The 20,193-nt window shown below is 45.9% G+C and overlaps 1 protein-coding gene and 1 long non-coding RNA gene across 2 annotated transcripts; one reads left to right on the top strand and one right to left on the bottom strand.

Annotated features, from left to right (window-relative positions):
- Positions 1-1,219: 1,219 nt before the first annotated feature.
- Positions 1,220-12,975, top strand: LOC123084044 (uncharacterized). The gene is made up of 3 exons (XM_044505849.1): positions 1,220-1,671; positions 1,768-1,992; positions 12,709-12,975. Exons 1-3 carry the CDS (start codon positions 1,297-1,299, stop codon positions 12,973-12,975), a joined length of 867 nt encoding a protein of 288 aa, XP_044361784.1. The 5' UTR covers positions 1,220-1,296.
- Positions 12,976-13,348: 373 nt separating this feature from the next.
- On the bottom strand, positions 13,349-14,583 carry LOC123087493 (uncharacterized). Its single transcript, XR_006441419.1, has 2 exons — positions 14,320-14,583; positions 13,349-13,884 (listed from the first exon to the last, which is right to left on the bottom strand). It is a non-coding gene; the product is annotated as an uncharacterized lncRNA (long non-coding RNA).
- Positions 14,584-20,193: the final 5,610 nt, after the last annotated feature.

The raw sequence follows: 20,193 nt of genomic DNA, 5'->3' as shown, positions 1-20,193 counted from the left end.
ATGACACTCCCTCCTTCTCATAATATAGGAGTACGGTCAAAAAACGTAGTCCTACGTTTTTTTTTTGGGACTGAGGGAGCATATGCGTACAGATTCTCGCCGAAAACCCGGAAAATTAGTAATGACCCTGGCCCACGTTACAGCGCCCCTTGCGGCATCCCGAAGTTTTGAAGCCCGGAGACTCGGGTAGGATATTTCACTGTCTGTAATGGCATGGATATTATTCCCGCAAAAAAAAAACTCTGAAGATGTTACCACATGGCATATCCGCGTACGTGGTAAGCAAACTCGAAATAATTTATGTGAAAAAACTCTGAAGGTGTTTGTTAAAAAAACGAAGGTGGTTTGCAAGGAGATGAGATCCTTACGGCTGGACAGTGAGTACATGGAGTACTTTATTATCATAAACCCCCCGTTTCAAAATAGATGATCTAACATGACCTTTGAACATAATATAAGTGTCAAAAAGGTAATCTAAACTTCAGAACGTAATATATTTAAAAAATAGAGGGAGTATAGTATATCATGCGCAACAGCGCTGTAAAATAGGAGGACGATCATAAAGAGTGTATGCATGCATGCAAGATGCAATTACTATCTCTATTTTTATAAAAAGCCGAGTTGATGATAATGGTGTGCCTACCATCTTGCAATATAAACCGTTTGATCTATATCTAACGAATAGAAAGCAAAATATGACAATTTTGCAAAAAGATATCCGCACCTTTCTTCACATTTACAGATAAGGCATTCTCTCGTTCATCCTTATCTCCCACAACTTTATTATTAAGCAATTAAAAAAGGAAGTCTCTGAAATAATCTAGCAAGGTGCCCGCTGCCGCCGTCGTTCATCCCCATGCCTCCGCTCAGTCCGACCATCAATCACGGCGACGCCCCACTCCTTCGGAAAAAAATTCCGTGCATACCGGTTGCAAACCTCATCCTTTGCAACACGGACGTCATCTGCTGCCACGTGTACAGCTGGACAATCGCACGGCGTCCTCAATTTTGTCCAAGCGATACGCAGCTCGGCTCCAATCGCTGCACGCATGCGTATGGCTCGGCTCCAAAACTGAACCTGTACGTGCGATATTGGCTCCCATAGTTACGTGATTGCTTCCGATCAGATCATAGCCCCGATCAGATGCGTAGCTGCAGCCTTGTCCGCCTCCAATCCTCCATCAATCCAATCGAGAATTTCTGATGGCTGAGCGATCGGAACAGTGTCTTCCAGGCGATGCGACTAGCCGCCAGTTCCCTGGCCCGACGCTCACTGCAGCAGGAGGAACGATAGCCATGTCCGCCGGCCGTCGAAACACGCCCTCTCCCTTGCATGACGGGATCGGGCTGGAAGGACAGCCACGGCCGCCACTGGCCGTGCTGCCGCAATCTGAAGCAGAGCTGTCGTCGAGAAGGTCGGGAGTGGCCATGCCGGAATCTCACACCGTCGCCTGGAACGACGACCATGGTGGTTCTACCTCTGGCTTGCACCATGTAAACCTCGTTGATGACAACAGTCGCTGCTCCAAATTGTACCGTCCGTCGTATACGATGTCAGAAGCCACGACATGCACCATGGACTTGCCGCCGCCACAAGTCATGTCAGGAGGAGGCCAGCAAGATGACGCAGTTACGGATGGTCGTGGAGAAAATGGAGAGCAAACAATTCAGGTACAGCGGTCTCTCGGCTCAAATTCAAGCGAAATTTATCTTTTCACATCGCATTGTGGTAATAGAAATTTTAACTTTGAACTATGTGTACTGCAGGTTCCTGAAGTTGGGAAAACGTTTGAGTCAGAGAAAGACGCCTATGACATGTATAACACATATGCTGGCAAAGTTGGATTTAGTATTAGAAAGAACCAGACAAAGCGTCGACATGATGGTACTATATATCAAAAAAGAATTGTTTGCAGTAACCAAGGCCATCGAGAAACCGAGTCGTCGAAGCACACTACAAGGACGGATTGCAATGCCCGTATTCAGTTCAGTGTTAGCAGAGAGGGGATTTGGACGGTGCAAAAGGTTGTAACCGATCATAATCATTATCTTGCTAGTCCCAATAAGGTGCACAAACTGAGGTCCCAACGACGTGTTATAGAAGCAGCCATACATCTAATTGGCCAGATACGGGAAGCCGGAATGAAGCCATCCCAGGTGTATGACTGTTGGAAATATGCCCTAGAGGCAATAATAAATTGGTTATTATTATATTTCCTTGTTCATAATAATCGTTTATTATCCATGCTAGAATTGTATTGATAAGAAACTCAGATACATGTGTGGTTACATAGACAACACCATGTCCCTAGTAAGCCTCTAGTTGACTAGCTCGTTGATCAATAGATGGTTACGATTTCCTGACCATGGACATTGGATGTCATTGATAACGGGATCACATCATTAGGAGAATGATGTGATGGACAAAGACCCAATCCTAAGCCTAGCACAAGATCATGTAGTTCGTATGCTAAAGCTTTTCTAATGTCAAGTATCATTTCCTTAGACCATGAGATTGTGCAACTCCCGGATACCGTAGGAGTACTTTGGGTGTGCCAAACGTCACAACGTAACTGGGTGGCTATAAAGGTACACTACAGGTATCTCCGAAAGTGTCTGTTGGGTTGGCACGAATCGAGACTGGGATTTGTCACTCCGTGTGAACGGAGAGGTATCTCTGGGCCCACTCGGTAGGACATCATCATAATGTGCACAATGTGATCAAGGAGTTGATCACGGGATGATGTGTTACGGAACGAGTAAAGAGACTTGCCGGTAACGAGATTGAACAAGGTATCGGGATACCGACGATCGAATCTCGGGCAAGTATCGTACTGCTAGACAAAGGGAATTGTATACGGGATTGATTAAGTCCTTGACATCGTGGTTCATCCGATGAGATCATCGTGGAACATGTGGGAGCCAACATGGGTATCCAGATCCCGCTGATGGTTATTGACCGGAGAGTCATCTTGGTCATGTCTGCATGTCTCCCGAACCCGTAGGGTCTACACACTTAAGGTTCGGTGACGCTAGGGTTATAGAGATATTAGTATGCGGTAACCCGAAAGTTGTTCGGAGTCCCGGATGAGATCCCGGACGTCACGAGGAGTTCCGGAATGGTCCGGAGGTAAATATTTATATATGGGAAGTCTTGTTTTGGTCGCCGGAAAAGTTTCGTGCATTATCGGTATTGTACCGGGAGTGCCGAAAGGGGTCCGGGGGTCCACCAAGGGGGTCCACCTGCCCCGGGGGCCCACATGGGTTGTAGGGGTGTGCGCCTTGGCCTATATGGGCCAAGGGCACCAGCCCCAAGAGGCCCATGCGCCAAGAGATAAGGGAAAGGAAGAGTCCTAAAGGGGGAAGGCACCTCCTAGGTGCCTTGGGGAGGATGGACTCCTCCCTGGCCGCACCCTTCCTTGGAGGAAGGGGCAAGGCTGCGCCCCCCTCCCCTCTCCCTTGGCCCTATATATAGTGGGGGGAAGGGAGGGCAGCAACACCTAAGCCCTGGCGCCTCCCTCTCCCTCCCATGACACATCTCCTTCCTCCCGCAGCGCTTGGCGAAGCCCTGTTGGAATCCCGCTACTTCCACCACCACGCCGTCGTGCTGCTGGATCTCCATCAACCTCTCCTCCCCCCTTGCTAGATCAAGAAGGAGGAGACGCACTGCTCCGTACGTGTGTTGAACACGGAGGTGCCGTCCGTTCGGCGCTAGGATCATCGGTGATTTGGATCACGACGAGTACGACTCCATCAACCCCGTTCTCTTGAACGCTTCCGTGCGCGATCTACAAGGGTATGTAGATCCACTCCTCCCTCATTGCTAGATGACTCCATAGATTGATCTTGGTGACACGTAGGAAAATTTTGAATTATTGCTACGTTCCCCAACAGTGGCATCATGAGCTAGGTCTATGCGTAGTTTCTATGCACGAGTAGAACACAAAGTAGTTGTGGGCGTTGATTTTGTTCAATATGCTTACCGTTACTAGTCCAATCTTGATTCGGCGGCATTGTGGGATGAAGCGGCCCGGACCGACCTTACACGTACTCTTACGTGAGACTGGTTCCACCGACTGACATGCACTAGTTACATAAGGTGGCTAGCGGGTGTCTGTCTCTCCCACTTTAGTCGGATCGGATTCGAGGAAAAGGGTCCTTATGAAGGGTAAATAGCAATTGGCATATCACGTTGTGGTTTTTGCGTAGGTAAGAAACGTTCTTGCTAGAAACCCATAGCAGCCACGTAAAACATGCAAACAACAATTAGAGGACGTCTAACTTGTTTTTGCAGGGTATGCTATGTGATGTGATATGGCCAAAGGATGTGATGTATGAGATGATCATGTTCTTGTAATAGGAATCACGACTTGCATGTCGATGAGTATGACAACCGGCAGGAGCCATAGGAGTTGTCTTAATTTATTTATGACCTGCGTGTCAACATAAACGTCATGTAATTACTTTACTTTATTGCTAACCGTTAGCCATAGTAGTAGAAGTAATAGTTGGCAAGACAACTTCATGAAGACACGATGATGGAGATCATGGTGTCCTGCCGTGACGATGATGATCATGGAGCCCCGAAGATGGAGATCAAAAGGAGCAATATGATATTGGCCATATCATGTCACTATTTGATTGCATGTGATGTTTATCCTGTTTATACATCTTATTTGCTTAGAACGACGGTAGTAAATAAGATGATCCCTCATTAAAATTTCAAGAAAGTGTTCCCCCTAACTGTGCACCGTTGCGAAAGTTCGTCGTTTCGAAGCACCACGTGATGATCGGGTGTGATAGATTCTTACGTTCGAATACAACGGGTGTTGACGAGCCTAGCATGTACAGACATGGCCTCGGAACACATGCGAAACACTTAGGTTGACTTGACGAGCCTAGCATGTACAGACATGGCCTCGGAACACAAGAGACCGAAAGGTCGAGCATGAGTCGTATGGTAGATACGATCAACATGAAGATGTTCACCGATGATGACTAGTCCGTCTCACGTGATGATCGGACACGGCCTAGTTGACTCGGATCATGTAATCACTTAGATGACTAGAGGGATGTCTATCTGAGTGGGAGTTCATAAGATGAACTTAATTATCCTGAACATAGTCAAAAGGTCTTCGCAAATTATGTCGTGGCTCACGTTTCTGTTCTACTATTTAGATATGTTCCTAGAGAAAATTTAGTTGAAAGTTGATAGTAGCAATTATGCGGACTAGGTCCGTAAACTGAGGATTGTCCTTATTGCTTCATAGAAGGCTTATGTCCTTAATGCACCGCTCAGTGTGCTGAACCTCGAACGTTGTCTATGGATGTTGCGAACATCTGACATACACATTTTGATAACTACGTGATAGTTCAGTTAAACGGCTTAGAGTTGAGGCACCAAAGACGTTTTGAAACGTCGCGAAACATATGAGATGTTTCGAGGGCTGAAATTGGGATTTCAGGCTCGTGCCCACGTCAAGAGGTATAAGACCTTCGACGATTTTCTTAGCCCACAAACTAAGGGAGAAAAGCTCAATTGTTGAACTTGTGCTCAGATTGTCTGAGTACAACAATCATTTGAATCAAGTGGGAGTTGATCTTCCAGATGAGATAGTGATGTTTCTCCGAAGTCATTACCACCAAGCTGCTAGAGCTTCGTGATGAACTATAATGTATCAAGGACATATATGATGATCCTTGAGATATTCGCGATGTTTGACACCATAAAAGTAGAAATCAAAAAAGGAGCATCAATTGTTGATGGTTTGTGAAACCACTAGTTTCAAGGAGGGCAAGGGCAAAAAGGGATGCTTCATGAAATGGCAAATCAGCTGCTGCTCTAGTGAAGAAACCCAAGGTTGAACCCAAACCCGAGACTAAGTGCTTCTGTAATAAGGGGAATAGCCACTGGAGCAAAATTACCCTAGATACTTGGTAGATGAGAAGGTTGTCGATAGAAGTATATTGGATATACATTATGTTAATGTGTACTTTATTAGTACTCCTAGTAGCACCAGGGTATTAGATACCGGTTCAGTTGCTAAGTGTTAGTAACTCGAAATAAAAGCTACGGAATAAATGGAGACTAGTTAAGGTGAGCTGACGATATGTGTTGGAAGTGTTTCCAATGTTGATATGATCAAGCATCGCACGCTCCCTCTACCATCGAGATTGGTGTTTGCGTTGAGCATAGACATGATTGGATTATGTCTATCGCAATATGGTTATTCATTTAAGGAGAATAATGGTTACTCTGTTTATTTGAATAATACCTTCAATGGTCTTGCACCTAAAATGAATGGTTCATTGAATCTCGATCATAGTGATACACATGTTCATGCCAAAAGATATAAGATAGTAATGATAGTACCACCTACTTGTGGCACTGCCACTTAAGTCATATCGGTATAAAACGCATGAAGAGGCTCCATGTCGATGGATCTTTGGACTCACTCATTTTTGAAAAGTTTGAGGCATGCGAACCATGTCTATTGGTGTATATGCATGAAGAAACTCCATGTAAATGGACCGTTTGGACTCACTTGATTTTGAATCACCTGAGACATGCAAATCATACCACATGGGCAAGATGACTGAAAGCCTCATTTTCAGTAAAATGGAACTAGAAAGCAACTTGTTGGAAGTAATACATTTTGATGTGTGCAGTCCAATGAGTGCTGAGGCATGTAGTGGATATCGTTATGTTCTTACTTCACAGATGATTTGAGTAGATGTTGAGTATATTTACTTGATGAATCACGAGTCTGAATTATTGAAAGGTTCAAGTAATTTCAGGGTGAAGTTGAAAGATCGTCGTGACAAGAGGATAAAATATCTATGATATGATCATAGAGATGAATATCTGAATTACGAGTTTGGCATAGAATTAAGACATTGTGGAAATTGTTTCACAACTAATACAGTCTGGAACACCATAGTGTGATGGTGTGTCCGAACATCATAACTGCACCCTATTGGATATGATGCATACCATGATGTCTCTTATCGAATTACCAAGATAGTTTATGGGTTAGGCATTAGAGACAACCACATTCACTTTAAATAGGGCACCACGTAATTCCGATGAGATGACACCGTATGAACTATGGTTTAGAGAAACCTAAGATGTCATTTCCTAAAAGTTTGGGGCTGCGACGCTTATGCAAAAAAGTTTCAGGCTGATAAGCTCGAACTCAAAGCGGATAAATGCATCTTCATAGGACACCCAAAACAGTTGGGTATACCTGCTGTCTCAGAACTGAAAGCAATAAGGGATTGTTTCTAGAATCGGGTCCTTTCTCGAGGAAAAGTTTCTCTCGAAAGAATTGAGTGGGAGGATGGTGGAGACTTGATGAGGTTATTGAACCGTCTCTTCAACTAGTGTGTGGCAGGGCACAGGAAGTTGTTCCTGTGGCACCTACACCAATTGAAGTGGAAGCTTATGATAGTGATCATGAAACTTCAGATCAAGTCACTACCAAACCTCGTGGGATGACAAGGATGCGTACTACTTCAGAGTGGTACGTGATCCTGTCTTGGAAGTCATGTTGCTAGACAACAATGAACCTACGAGCCATGGAGAAGCGATGGTGGGTCCGGATTCCGATAAATGGCTCGAGGCCATATAATCCGAGAGAGGATCCATATATGAAAACAAAGTGTAGACTTTGGAAGAACTACTTGATGGTCGTAAGGCTGTTAGGTACATATGGATTTTAAAAGGAAGACGGACAATGATGGTAAGTATCACCATTAAGAAAGCTCGACTTGTCGTTAAGATGTTTTCCGACAAGTTCAAGGAGTTGACTACGATGAGACTTTCTCACTCGTAGCGATGCTAAGAGTCTGTTGGAATTATATTAGCGATTACTGCATTATTTATGAAATCTTGCAGATAGGATGTCAAAACATTGTTTCCTCGACGATTTTCTTGAGGAAAGGTTGTATGTGATACAACCGGAAGGTTTTGTCAATCCTGAAAGATGCTAATAAGTATGCAAAGCTCCAGCAATCCTTCTAAGGACTGGAGTAAGCATCTCGGAGTTGGAATGTACGCTTTGATGAGATGATCAAAGGTTTTGGGTTTATACAAAGTTTATGAGAAACTTGTATTTCCAAAGAAGTGAGTGGGAGCACTATAGAATTTCTGATGAGTATATGTTGTTGACATATTATGGATCAGAAATGATGTAGAATTTCTGGAAAGCATATAGGGTTATTTGGAAAGTGTTTTTCAATGGAAAGCCTGGATTAAGCTACTTGAACATTGAGCATCAAGATCTATAAGGATAGATCAAAACGCTTAATGGTACTTTCAAATGAGCACATACCTTGACATGATCTTGAAGGGGTTCAAGATGGATCAGTCAAGAAGGAGTACTTGCCTGAGTTGTAAGGTATGAAGTTAAGACTTAAAGCTCGACCACGGCAGAAGAAAGAGAAAGGACGAATGTCGTCCCCTATGCTTTTGTCATAGGCTCTATACGGTATGCCATGCTGAGTACCGCACCTGATGTGTGCCTTGCCACATATCTGGCAAGAGGGTACAAAGGTAATCTAGGAGTAGATCACCAGATAGCGGTCTAAATTATCCTTAGAGGAATAAGGATATGTTTCTCGGTTATGGAGGTGATAAAGAGTTCGACGTAAAGAGTTACGTCGATGCAAGCTTAACACCTATCCGGATAGCTCTGAGTAGAGATACCGGATACGTATAATGGAGCAACAATTTAGAATAGCTCCAAGTAGAACAGTTATTTGAAATGGCTCCAAATATAGCGTAGTAGCTGCATCTACAAGATGACATAGAGATTTGCGAAGTACATACGGATCTGAAGATTCAGACCCGTTGACTATAACATCTCTCACAAGCATAACATGATCAAACCCAGAACTCATCGAGTGTTAATCACATGGTAATGTGAACTAGATTATTGACTCTAGTAAACTCTTTGGGTGTTAGTCACATGGGGATGTGACCTTGAGTGTTAATCACATATCGATGTGAACTGGATTATTGACTCTAGTGCAAGTGGGAGACTGTTGGAAATATGCCCTAGAGGCAATAATAAATTGGTTATTATTATATTTCCTTGTTCATGATAATCGTTTATTATCCATGCTAGAATTGTATTGATAGGAAACTCAGATACATGTGTGGATACATAGACAACACCATGTCCCTAGTAAGCCTCTAGTTGACTAGCTCGTTGATCAATAGATGGTTACGGTTTCCTGACCATGGACATTGGATGTCATTGATAACGGGATCACATCATTAGGAGAATGATGTGATGGACAAAGACCCAATCCTAAGCCTAGCACAAGATCATGTAGTTCGTATGCTAAAGCTTTTCTAATGTCAAGTATCATTTCCTTAGACCATGAGATTGTGCAACTCCCGGATACCGTAGGAGTGCTTTGGGTGTGCCAAACGTCACAACGTAACTGGGTGGCTATAAAGGTACACTACAGGTATCTCCGAAAGTGTCTGTTGGGTTGGCACGAATCGAGACTGGGATTTGTCACTCCGTGTGAACGGAGAGGTATCTCTGGGCCCACTCGGTAGGACATCATCATAATGTGCACAATGTGATCAAGGAGTTGATCACGGGATGATGTGTTACGGAACGAGTAAAGAGACTTGCCGGTAACGAGATTGAACAAGGTATCGGGATACCGACGATCGAATCTCGGGCAAGTATCGTACCGCTAGACAAAGGGAATTGTATATGGGATTGATTAAGTCCTTGACATCGTGGTTCATCCGATGAGATCATCGTGGAACATGTGGGAGCCAACATGGGTATCCAGATCCCGCTGATGGTTATTGACCGGAGAGTTATCTCGGTCATGTCTGCATGTCTCCCGAACCCGTAGGGTCTACACACTTAAGGTTCGGTGACGCTAGGGTTATAGAGATATTAGTATGCGGTAACCCGAAAGTTGTTCGGAGTCCCGGATGAGATCCCGGACGTCACGAGGAGTTCCGGAATGGTCCGGAGGTAAATAATTATATATGGGAAGTCTTGTTTTGGTCGCCGGAAAAGTTTCGCGCATTATCGGTATTGTACCGGGAGTGCCGAAAGGGGTCCGGGGGTCCACCAAGGGGGTCCACCTGCTCCGGAGGGCCACATGGGCTGTAGGGGTGTGCGCCTTGGCCTATATGGGCCAAGGGCACCAGCCCCAAGAGGCCCATGCGCCAAGAGATAAGGGAAAGGAAGAGTCCTAAAGGGGGAAGGCACCTCCTAGGTGCCTTGGGGAGGATGGACTCCTCCCTGGCCGCACCCTTCCTTGGAGGAAGGGCCAAGGCTGCGCCCCCCCCCCTCTCCCTTGGCCCTATATATAGTGGGGGGAAGGGAGGGCAGCAACACCTAAGCCCTGGCGCCTCCCTCTCCTTCCCATGACACATCTCCCTCCTCCCGCAGCGCTTGGCGAAGCCCTGTTGGAATCCCGCTACTTCCACCACCACGCCATCGTGCTACTGGATCTCCATCAACCTCTCCTCCCCCCTTGCTGGATCAAGAAGGAGGAGACGTCGCTGCTCCGTACGTGTGTTCAACGCAGAGGTGCCGTCCGTTCGGCGCTAGGATCATCGGTGATTTGGATCACGACGAGTACGACTCCATCAACCCCGTTCTCTTGAACGCTTCCGCGCGTGATCTACAAGGGTATGTAGATCCACTCCTCCCTCGTTGCTAGATGACTCCATAGATTGATCTTGGTGACACGTAGGAAAATTTTGAATTATTGCTACGTTCCCCAACAATGACTTCATGGTAGCATTTTACGGAGGACCAGACAAAGTGCCATTCGTAAAGATGGACTGCAATAACGAGATTGGTCGTGAGCGCAAAAAGTACTTAGAATCAAATGATTCACAAACACTTCTAGAATACTTGAAAAATAAGCAGAGAGAGGATCCAACATTTTTTTATGCCATTCAAGTAGATGAGAAAGATGGTCGGATTGCTAATTTCTTTTGGGCAGACGGACAGTCTATCATGGATTACGCATGTTTCGGAGATGCTATATCATTTGACACTACATTTCAAACTAATAAGTTTGAAATGCCTTTTGCTCCAATCCTGGGAACCAACCATCACAAGCAGACTATAATTTTTGGGGCAGCGTTGTTATATAATGAGACCATTGAGTCATTTGTTTGGTTGTTTGAAACCTTTCTAACAACAATGTCAGGTAAGCATCCAAGCACAATTTTCACTGATCAGGATGCAGCCATGGCAGGAGCAGTTGCATATGTGTTTCGAAATACAAGTCATCGACTTTGTCTATGGCACATTTATCTTAATGCTGCTAAACATCTTGGACATGTAATTCATGAGCATCCTGAGAAGTTTCTACCTGATTTTAAGAGATGTGTCTATGAAGATAGATCAGAGTATAAGTTCAACAAGAAGTGGCATGAATTGTTGGATCGGTACAACCTCCAGGACGACGAATGGATGGCAAAGTTATATGAGTTGAGGGAAAAGTGGGCTGCTGTCTATCGTGACTCGTTTACATCTGATATGAACTCGACTCAAAGGAGTGAAGGTATGAATAATGTCTTCAAGCAAAGATTTCTTAGGAGACTTGGTCTCTCCGAACTCCTTGTAGAATGTGAGAAGGTTTCTCATAGTCTTCGGGAAAATGAGTTGGATGCAGATTTTAGTTCGCGTCGAAAGAACCCGATTACTTACTCATATAAGTTACCTTTGCTGAAGACCGCATCCGAATCATATACAAGGAGGATGTATTCAGAGTTCGAGGAAGAATTTACAGGACAATTTTCGATGTCTTGTAAATTGTTACAAACTGAGGGGTCAGTGTTGACATACATGGTTACACATATGAATAGTGAGTATGGAACAAAAGTTATATTCAATACCGCGGATACTACCATTACATGTTGTTGCAGAAAGTATGAATCCATAGGTATGTATGCTTTATTTAATTTCCAATATACTAGTTTCTAATACAAATTGATGAAATATGGTATCCGTATTTTACAGGTATATTGTGCAAGCATGCTTTTAAAGTTTTCAGTGTGAATGATGTTTTCATTTTGCCATCACAATATATACTAAAAAGATGAACAAAATATGCAAAGAGAGGATATTATGTTGAAAAACTAGGAACTGAGAAGGAAAATTTGAAAACGCATGCTGCACGTGTCTCACGGAAGGCCACGTCCGTTGCATTGAAGTGTACCCGATCAAAGGAACTTCTTATTGATTTCGAGAAAGTTATAGATAAGTTTGACGTACAAGCAGATAACTCTCTCAGCAAGATGGAGGAAAAATCAAATGAGGTTCCGCTAGTTTTGACTGACCTTTCTACCGACACACTAAAAGGTACAATATCAATTAAAGTTCCTCCGGTGGTAAAAGGTGCAAAGACTAAACGGTCAAAACTCTCCTTTGAGAAGAAGAAAGGGAAGAAAAAGAATAGTACTAAAAAGAAAGGTACTGATCCTACACATTCTAGCAAGCCTTTTCTATTATATACTTTTATAGTTAGTGTTTAATTTATCTTTCAACTCTTGTCTGAAAATAGGAGAAGATCCAAAAAATGCAGTACGAAATAGGGATGATGGCATTCATCCACAGGAATTGATGGAAAAACATATGACTTGGACTCAGTATTCACTTTTCATATTTTCCTTACATATTTATATGAACAATTTTAAATTATATGACACAGGATGTTGGGACTGGTAGCATTGACGTTTCTAGTACAGTGTCAAACTTTCGAAATGATGTGTATGGGCAGTCTTCGTCCATGGCTGCTCCGTTGATCCAAGGTGGATTTACTAATGCCGCAATTCCAACCTTTGCAAATGATGCGTACGGGCAACCTTCAGCTATGTACGCTCCTTTCATCCAAGGCGAATTCACAAGTCTTTTGCTTGGAGTTCATCAGGATGCCACACTGTCCTCGTCTGCTAAAAAGTTACATTTTGATGAATAGTATTTGGCGCAACATATAAGGAGTATGATCTTTTTTATGTAATCTGGTGTACCATGAATTTTAATTGATGTACCGCAGCACACTGGATTTTGTCTTCATTTACAATGTTTGAGTATTGTGCCAGTTGCAAGGTTTGATGAGTTTGTACGCTTATTTTCTAAAGAAGTTATAGAATTTATGAACTGGTGTATTAGAATACAAGTACTTTCCAATTGCCTGTCTAAATGGTTGTCAGATTTCATACTAAAAAAATGAGTCTCACGCTGAAGTTTAGGCCTACTCAAGGACAGTAGAAAAAAATAGCACCTTCGCTACAGTATATAGCAAATCAAAGAAACATGGAGAAATATTCAGATTTTTTTAAACACATCCAGCAAAATGAAGATTTTATATTATCCATATGAATTTAATAGGAAAAGATACATTGTATACTAATTAGTACATTGTCAGGGAGAGCAATCAGCTATAGGTTGGTACAATAGTTGTCATGAATTCAACATCAAATTTGCAAGATTTGACATTCCTAGTCTAAGTATACTCCATCAGCAACCATTGCGTCTTCTTCAACAGTTTTCTCAGCAGCTGTGTTGTTCCAGCAGTATACTTGAGGGTCTTCGGATAGAAGAACGACGGTGGAGTGTGGCTGTTGCGTGAGTAGGTGGCCTCCTGTTCGCTCTTCGTTCCCTCATGTTGATGCCTAACACAACTTTGCATTTCGGTTAAGATTCTGGGCATCTTGCACCTGTACAAGGCATCATCCTTGTTCGAAGCACCAGTGTTGTGCAACACCATCTTGACTGGAGCTCTCCCAGCAGCAATCCAATTGACTCTAGTCTTGTACAGACAGTAAATAAGATTCAATTTCCTTGCCCTCCACTTCTTCGGATTGTAGCAAAGAGATACAACTACCTGGATTAATCACAAGTCCAAGACCCTGCATTAGCAATTATCCATACAAGGCTGACAAAACAATTCAGTACATGTAAATCATCATATCAAAAAGGAGGCACATGATTACACTATCAATTGATATGGCATCAGCCGGTAAATCAACAATCCATACGACACATGTGTAGGATGATGGACAAAATCATGCCTACAAATTATGAATGGTTCACAATTCTAAATTGAATGGCTAATTAGGTACTCTATCTCTTTTCTTTTCAGACTTGAAGAGATTTATTGATCATTAATCGGGATTAGAATCAAACTACAAAGCATCAGCTACAATTTTTGGAACAAAGTTCATCTAAGGGAATCTACGTCTACTACTACTAGGTTGCTTGGCATAAAGATGTACCAAAGCACTGCACGGAAGGAGGAGAGCTGGCCCGGGAAAATTACATCTTGCGTACGCGAGTTTGGGCCATGGGCGGCCTTGGCGGATGCGACTCCAGGGATCGGCGGGGGCAACTCCCAGCGGTGGCCCGGAGTCAAGGCAACTCCCGGCGGCGGCGATGCGATTCCCAGTGGCGGGCGCGGAAGCGAATCCCGGCGGCGGCGGCGGCGGCGGCGGATCGGCTATGTGCCAGAGTCTAGGAGTCGGGATCGAATGCTCTGTTCTGTGCGAATCGAGCCGCTGTAGAGGGAAGGAGCCGAGCCGCGCGAGTCGAGGGCGGCGCTGGTGTGCCGATTGGAGCCGAGCTGCGTATCACTTGGACAAAATTGAGGACGCCGTGAGATTGTCCAGCTGTACACGTGGCAGCAGATGACGTCCGGGTTGCAAAGGATGAGGTTTGCAACCGGTATGCACGGAATTTTTTTCCACTCCTTCTCACCCCATCTCTTATCTTTCTCGAAATATCATTAGTTTTACACATATATAGGATTAGTCCTGCATGGGTCAATCACAATAGATGTTTTATAAAAAAATGCATCTTAGCAATATACGTATAAACAAGACGTGCATAGTAGTACATTACAAGGAGGCAAAGGGCAGGGGCCAGCAAAATTATTCTTGGCTACTTGACTAGCATGCGGACTCCACCGAGCCCCGACATGAACGCCAGTGGCAAGAGCGAAGCGCAGAGAACGCACCGGCGCAGGAGGCGCTGCCCCTGCCGCGGGCCATCCGCGCCGGCCGATAGCCAGACGACCGCGGCGCAGGCCTCGGCCAGGCCGACGACACCGGCGGAGACGACGGACGCGTAGTAGGCGCCTGCGTGGCCGTCGAAGACGCCGGCCGGCGCCTTGTAGATGGCCAGGGCGACCGACATGCAGGCGGTGGCGAGGCCGACGGCGCACAGCAGGTGCTCGACCAACCGTCGGCCCTCCGTCGCCTCGGCCGTGAGGTCGGGCAGCTCGCCAACTTGGACGTTGAAGCCGAACAAGGCCGCGCCCGCCATGTCCGAGACGAACTGCACTGTGGATGCAGCCTGCTACGTACTACTAGTCCTAGCAAATGCAGGTTATGTATTGTAGTAGGAGATCAAGGCAAGCTGCTCTATTTATATGTTTATATAGGCTCTTGTAGACAGCGTCGGTCGCTGTCAAGCTGGTGTCACCATGTGACATCATACTCCTGCCGCGGGTGAAACAAACAATGCTCGCTCGTGTGGGTTTCTTCGCGAGATCGACATGAAGGTCAAGCAAGCCAAACCAAGAGTATCTACAACCTTTTGCACAGTTGGACCTCCCGCAGTTCTTCGCGTACTCCACTGGGAAGAGCCCAATTTGAGCCTAGAAACAAGTAACTGCCGCATGGTCAGATATAATATACTCCCTCCGTTTTCAAATACTTGTCTTTCTAGGCATTTCAAATGGACACAACATACGGATGCATGTAGACATATTTTAGAGTGTAGATTCACTCATTTTGCTCCGTATGTAGTCACTTGTTGAAATATCTAGAAAGACAAATATTTAGGAACGGATGGGAGTATTAGATACACGGAACTTGGGGTAACTACTGACTCCAGGTCATCGTGGAGACATGAAGGTCAATTTTGCTTGGCACAATTTTGATCGGTGTTATGTTGCGCGATAGAAGGCTGTGAAGAGATGCTGCAAGTTCTAAAGGAAAATTCTGCTAACAGCACTGTCAAATTTGATTGGAAGCATGTCTGGTCCTGAAGGCCACCAGCAAGGTAAAAATGTTTGTGTGGCGCCTTGCCCACAATAGTCTGGCTAACCGCATGAAAATTCAAATGCTGGGCGTGGACTTGGACAACCCTGTTTGCCATAGGTTAAATGAGAGTATTTAACAAAAAACTACCACATTTTATGGAAACGTTTCTACAAACTATCACTTTACAAATTTGTGCCAAAAATTATCATTTTCTCATTAATCCTTGATTTAAAACTACCATGTTTGAAAAGAGCCTGATTTGCCTCTTTTAAACGCATTTCTGACTGGTTGGGACCACACGTAAGCGTTGACATGGCACACAGATCCAGTGGCGGAGATGCTCCGGCGAGGAGATAGTCATGGTCGCACCCGGCCGCGCTTGCTGCTCCTGCTAGGCTGTTACTCCTTGTCGCCCTTGCTGGCTGCTCCCTGCTGCTCCTTGTAGCCCGCGCCCTGGCTCGAGCTCAGCCATGGTCGCCCCCGGCCGCGCTTGCTGCTCCTACTACTCCTTGCCGCCCGCGTCGGCTGCTCCCTGTTGCTCCTTGTCGCTCGCGCTCGCTGCTCCCTGCTGCTATTCCTTGCCGGCCGCCGTTGCTGCTGCTCATTGCCTTGCCGGCCGACGCCGAGGGGTGCATTGCCGTCGTGCTCCGGGCTGCACCGCCGCGCTCTGTCCAGAGGAGCGCCGCTGCGTGCAATGGAGGGGCGCACCACCGCCCCGCTGGAGGTCGTGCTTCGGCCAGAGGGGGAGAAGGTGGAGAAGGGTCGGCCTGGGGTTGGATGGGCCAGCCCCCGAGCTGCGCGTGCTCTCGCTCGCCGGCAACGACCTCTCCGACATGCTCCCGGACGCGTCCTACGCGTGGGCGCTCCAGGAGCTCAACCTCTCTGACAACGCGCTCGTGGGCTGGCTCCCCGCCGCGCTCTTTAGGGCGCCTGGGCTCGCCGTACTGGGCCTCACCAACAACTACCTCGCCAGCAAGCTCCCCACCGTGGGGCACGAAGACGAGGTGTTTGTTGAAATGCCTAAGAGAGATATAGGAGGAGCAAGAAGATAGACACTGATGTGTGGGCCCAACTAGTCAGAAACGCGTTTAAAAGAGCCGAATCGGGCTCTTTTCAGACTTGGTAGTTTTTAGTCAAGGATTAGTGAGAAAATGATAGGTTTCGGCACAAATTTATAAAATGGTAGTTTGTAGGCACGGCTCCATGAATTGTGGTAGTTTTTGTAAAATACTCGTTAAATGAAGATGGAGGGCACACCTTCCTGAAGTGCAAGAAAGCTAAAGAATGCTGGAACATTTTGGCTTTGGGAGAGACTCGAGAAAAGCTCATGCTCTGCAATTCAGCCCACCCGATGCTTCAAGAGTTGTGGAGGTATGATGAAGACATGCAACTGAAGTCCGTGACCTTTATGTGGGAATGGTGGAATGTTCGCAACAAGGTCAATGCTGGTGAGGCGGCTCCAAAGCCTCAAGCGGTTTGTCACCGGGTGGAGAAGTTGCTGGTTGAGTCCCTGGGCTTGCAAAAACTAAACAAGCCTCCTAAGCCACCCGACATTCACAGATGGAGCAAGCCCCCAGTGCATCATGTGAAGGTTAACTTTGACGGTGCCTTTGATGAAAATACATGTGCAGGGGGTTGGGGCTATGTGGTCCGTGATCAAGCTGGCGAATTTATCGCTGCTGGTGCGGGCAAGTTTGTGAACCTGAAATGTGCTTTGCAATCTGAATCCGTAGCCTGCCTTGCTGCCATTGATGGGGTGACCAGGATTGGGGGCAATCGAATCATCTTCGAGTCTGATGCCTCAACCCTTATACAAGCTTTGAAGAGCAACGAATATGACAAGGCAACCATTGATGTGTTGGTGAAGGAAGCTAGAAGCCTATACATTCTAAACTTTGATTCATATGCATTTTCTTTTAGCCGACGCACTTGTAACTTTGTAGCCCAAGCTTGCCAAGCTGGGCGTTCATTATGGGTCTGATGACTCCTTCTGGGAGGCCTCTGCCCCCAATTGCATTGTAAAACTGTTAGCCAGTGACATTGTTGTGCTTGAAGTTTAATGGAATTTTCATTTTCCCGTCAAAAGAAAACTACTAACTCTAGGTCTTATAGTACTATAAATAATGTGAGTTCGAGATATGCACGTTCAATCTTGCAATGCTTGGCAAACATGGCTGGCGCCTAAAACCTGAGAGCCATTATGTGCAAGAGCCTTGCGAGGGAAATATTATCCGCACACTGACTTCCTTAAACGCTACTGCCCTAGCTTGAGCTTCGACTACCTGGAAAGCAACATTGCCGGGAGAAAGGAACTGTATGTTGGTCTAATCAAAAGAGTGGAGGGCGGCTCAACCATCTCAACATGGACACTCTATCTCTGAACAGTGTACACCAGTTTATTTTTTTGGGTTTCCTATGTTTTTTATTTTCAAAGATGTAAATTTTTAATGAATTTTCAGATTTACACACTGTTGGGGAACGTTGCAGAAAACAAAAAATTTCCTACGGTTTCACCAAGATCCATCTAGGAGTTCATCTAGCAACTAGTGATTGGATTGCATCTACATACCTTTGTAGATCACGCGCGGAAGCGTTCAAAGAACGGGGATGAGGAAGGCGTACTCGACGTGATCCAAATCACCGGAGATCCTGGCGCCGAACGGACGGCACCTCCGCGTTCAACACACGTACGGTCAGCGTAACGTCTCCTCCTTCTTGATCCAGCAAGGGGAAGGAGAGGTTGAGGAAGATAGCTCCGGCAGCAGCACGACGGCGTGGTGGTGATGGAGCTGCAGTACTCCGGCAGGGCTTCGCTAAGCTCTATGGAGGAGGAGGAGGTATTGGAGAGGGAGAGGGAGGCACCAAAGGCGTGGGGTTAGAAGTCCTCCATCTCCCCACTATATATAGGGGGGCCTAGGGGGGCGCCGGCTCTAGGAGATCCAATCTCCTAGGGGGGGGGGGGGCGGCGGCCAAGGGAGGAATCCCTCCTCCCCAAGGCACCTAGGAGGTGCCTTCCCCCTTTGGGACTCTTCCCTTCTTGAAACCCTAGGCGCATGGGCCTCTTGGGGCTGGTGCCCTTGGCCCATATAGGCCAAGGCGCACCCCCTACAGCCCATGTGGCCCCCCGGGGCAGGTGGCCCCACCCGGTGGACCCCCGGGACCCTTTCGGTGGCCCCGGTACAATACCGGTGACCCCGAAACTTGTCCTGATGCCCGAAATAGCACTTCCTATATATGATTCTTCACCTCTGGACCATTCCGGAACTCCTCGTGACGTCCGGGATCTCATCCGGGACTCCGAACAACATTCGGGTTACTGCATATACATATCCCTACAACCCTAGCGTCACCGAACCTTAAGTGTGTAGACCCTACGGGTTCGGGAGACATGTAGACATGACCGAGATCGCTCTCCGGTCAATAACCAACAGCAGGATCTGGATACCCATGTTGGCTCCCACATGCTCCTCGATGATCTCATCGGATGAACCACGATGTCGAGGATTCAAGCAACCCCGTATACAATTCCCTTCGTCAATCGGTATGTTACCTGCCCGAGATTTGATCGTCGGTATCCCAATACCTCATTCAATCTCGTTACCGGCAAGTCACTTTACTCGTACTGTAATGCATGATTCCATGACCAGACACTTGGTCACTTTGAGCTCATTATGATGATGCATTACCGAGTGGGCCCAGTGATACCTCTCCGTCATACGGAGTGACAAATCCCAGTCTTGATCCGTGTCAACCCAACAGACACTTTCGGAGATACCCGTAGTATACCTTTATAGTCACCCAGTTACGTTGTGACGTTCGGTACACCCAAAGCACTCCTACGGTATCCGGGAGTTACATGATCTCATGGTCTAAGGAAAAGATACTTGACATTGGAAAACTCTAGCAAACGAACAATACGATCTTATGCTATGTTTAGGATTGGGTCTTGTCCATCACATCATTCTCCTAATGATGTGATCTCGTTTATCAATGACATCCAATGCCCATAGTCAGGAAACCATGACTATCTATTGATCAACGAGCTAGTCAACTAGAGGCTTACTAGGGACATGTTGGTGTCTATTATTCACACATGTATTACGATTTCCGGATAACACAATTATAGCATGAATAAAGACAATTATCATGAA

This window comes from Triticum aestivum, chromosome 4A, assembly GCF_018294505.1.
Source record: "Triticum aestivum cultivar Chinese Spring chromosome 4A, IWGSC CS RefSeq v2.1, whole genome shotgun sequence".
In the NCBI taxonomy this organism is placed as follows: domain Eukaryota; kingdom Viridiplantae; phylum Streptophyta; class Magnoliopsida; order Poales; family Poaceae; genus Triticum; species Triticum aestivum.
The sequence above is the reverse complement of the archived record's forward strand: the minus strand, read 5'-3'. Positions and strand labels throughout refer to the sequence as shown.

Excerpts from the sequence above, each read along its gene's own strand:
- LOC123084044 (XM_044505849.1), top strand. The coding sequence starts at position 1,297 with ATGTCCGCCGGCCGTCGAAACACGCCCTCTCCCTTGCATGACGGGATC. Across the intron at positions 1,672-1,767 it reads ATGGAGAGCAAACAATTCAG|GTTCCTGAAGTTGGGAAAAC; the intron begins GTACAGCGGTCT and ends TGTGTACTGCAG. Across the intron at positions 1,993-12,708 it reads ATGCCCGTATTCAGTTCAGT|GATGTTGGGACTGGTAGCAT; the intron begins GTTAGCAGAGAG and ends TATATGACACAG.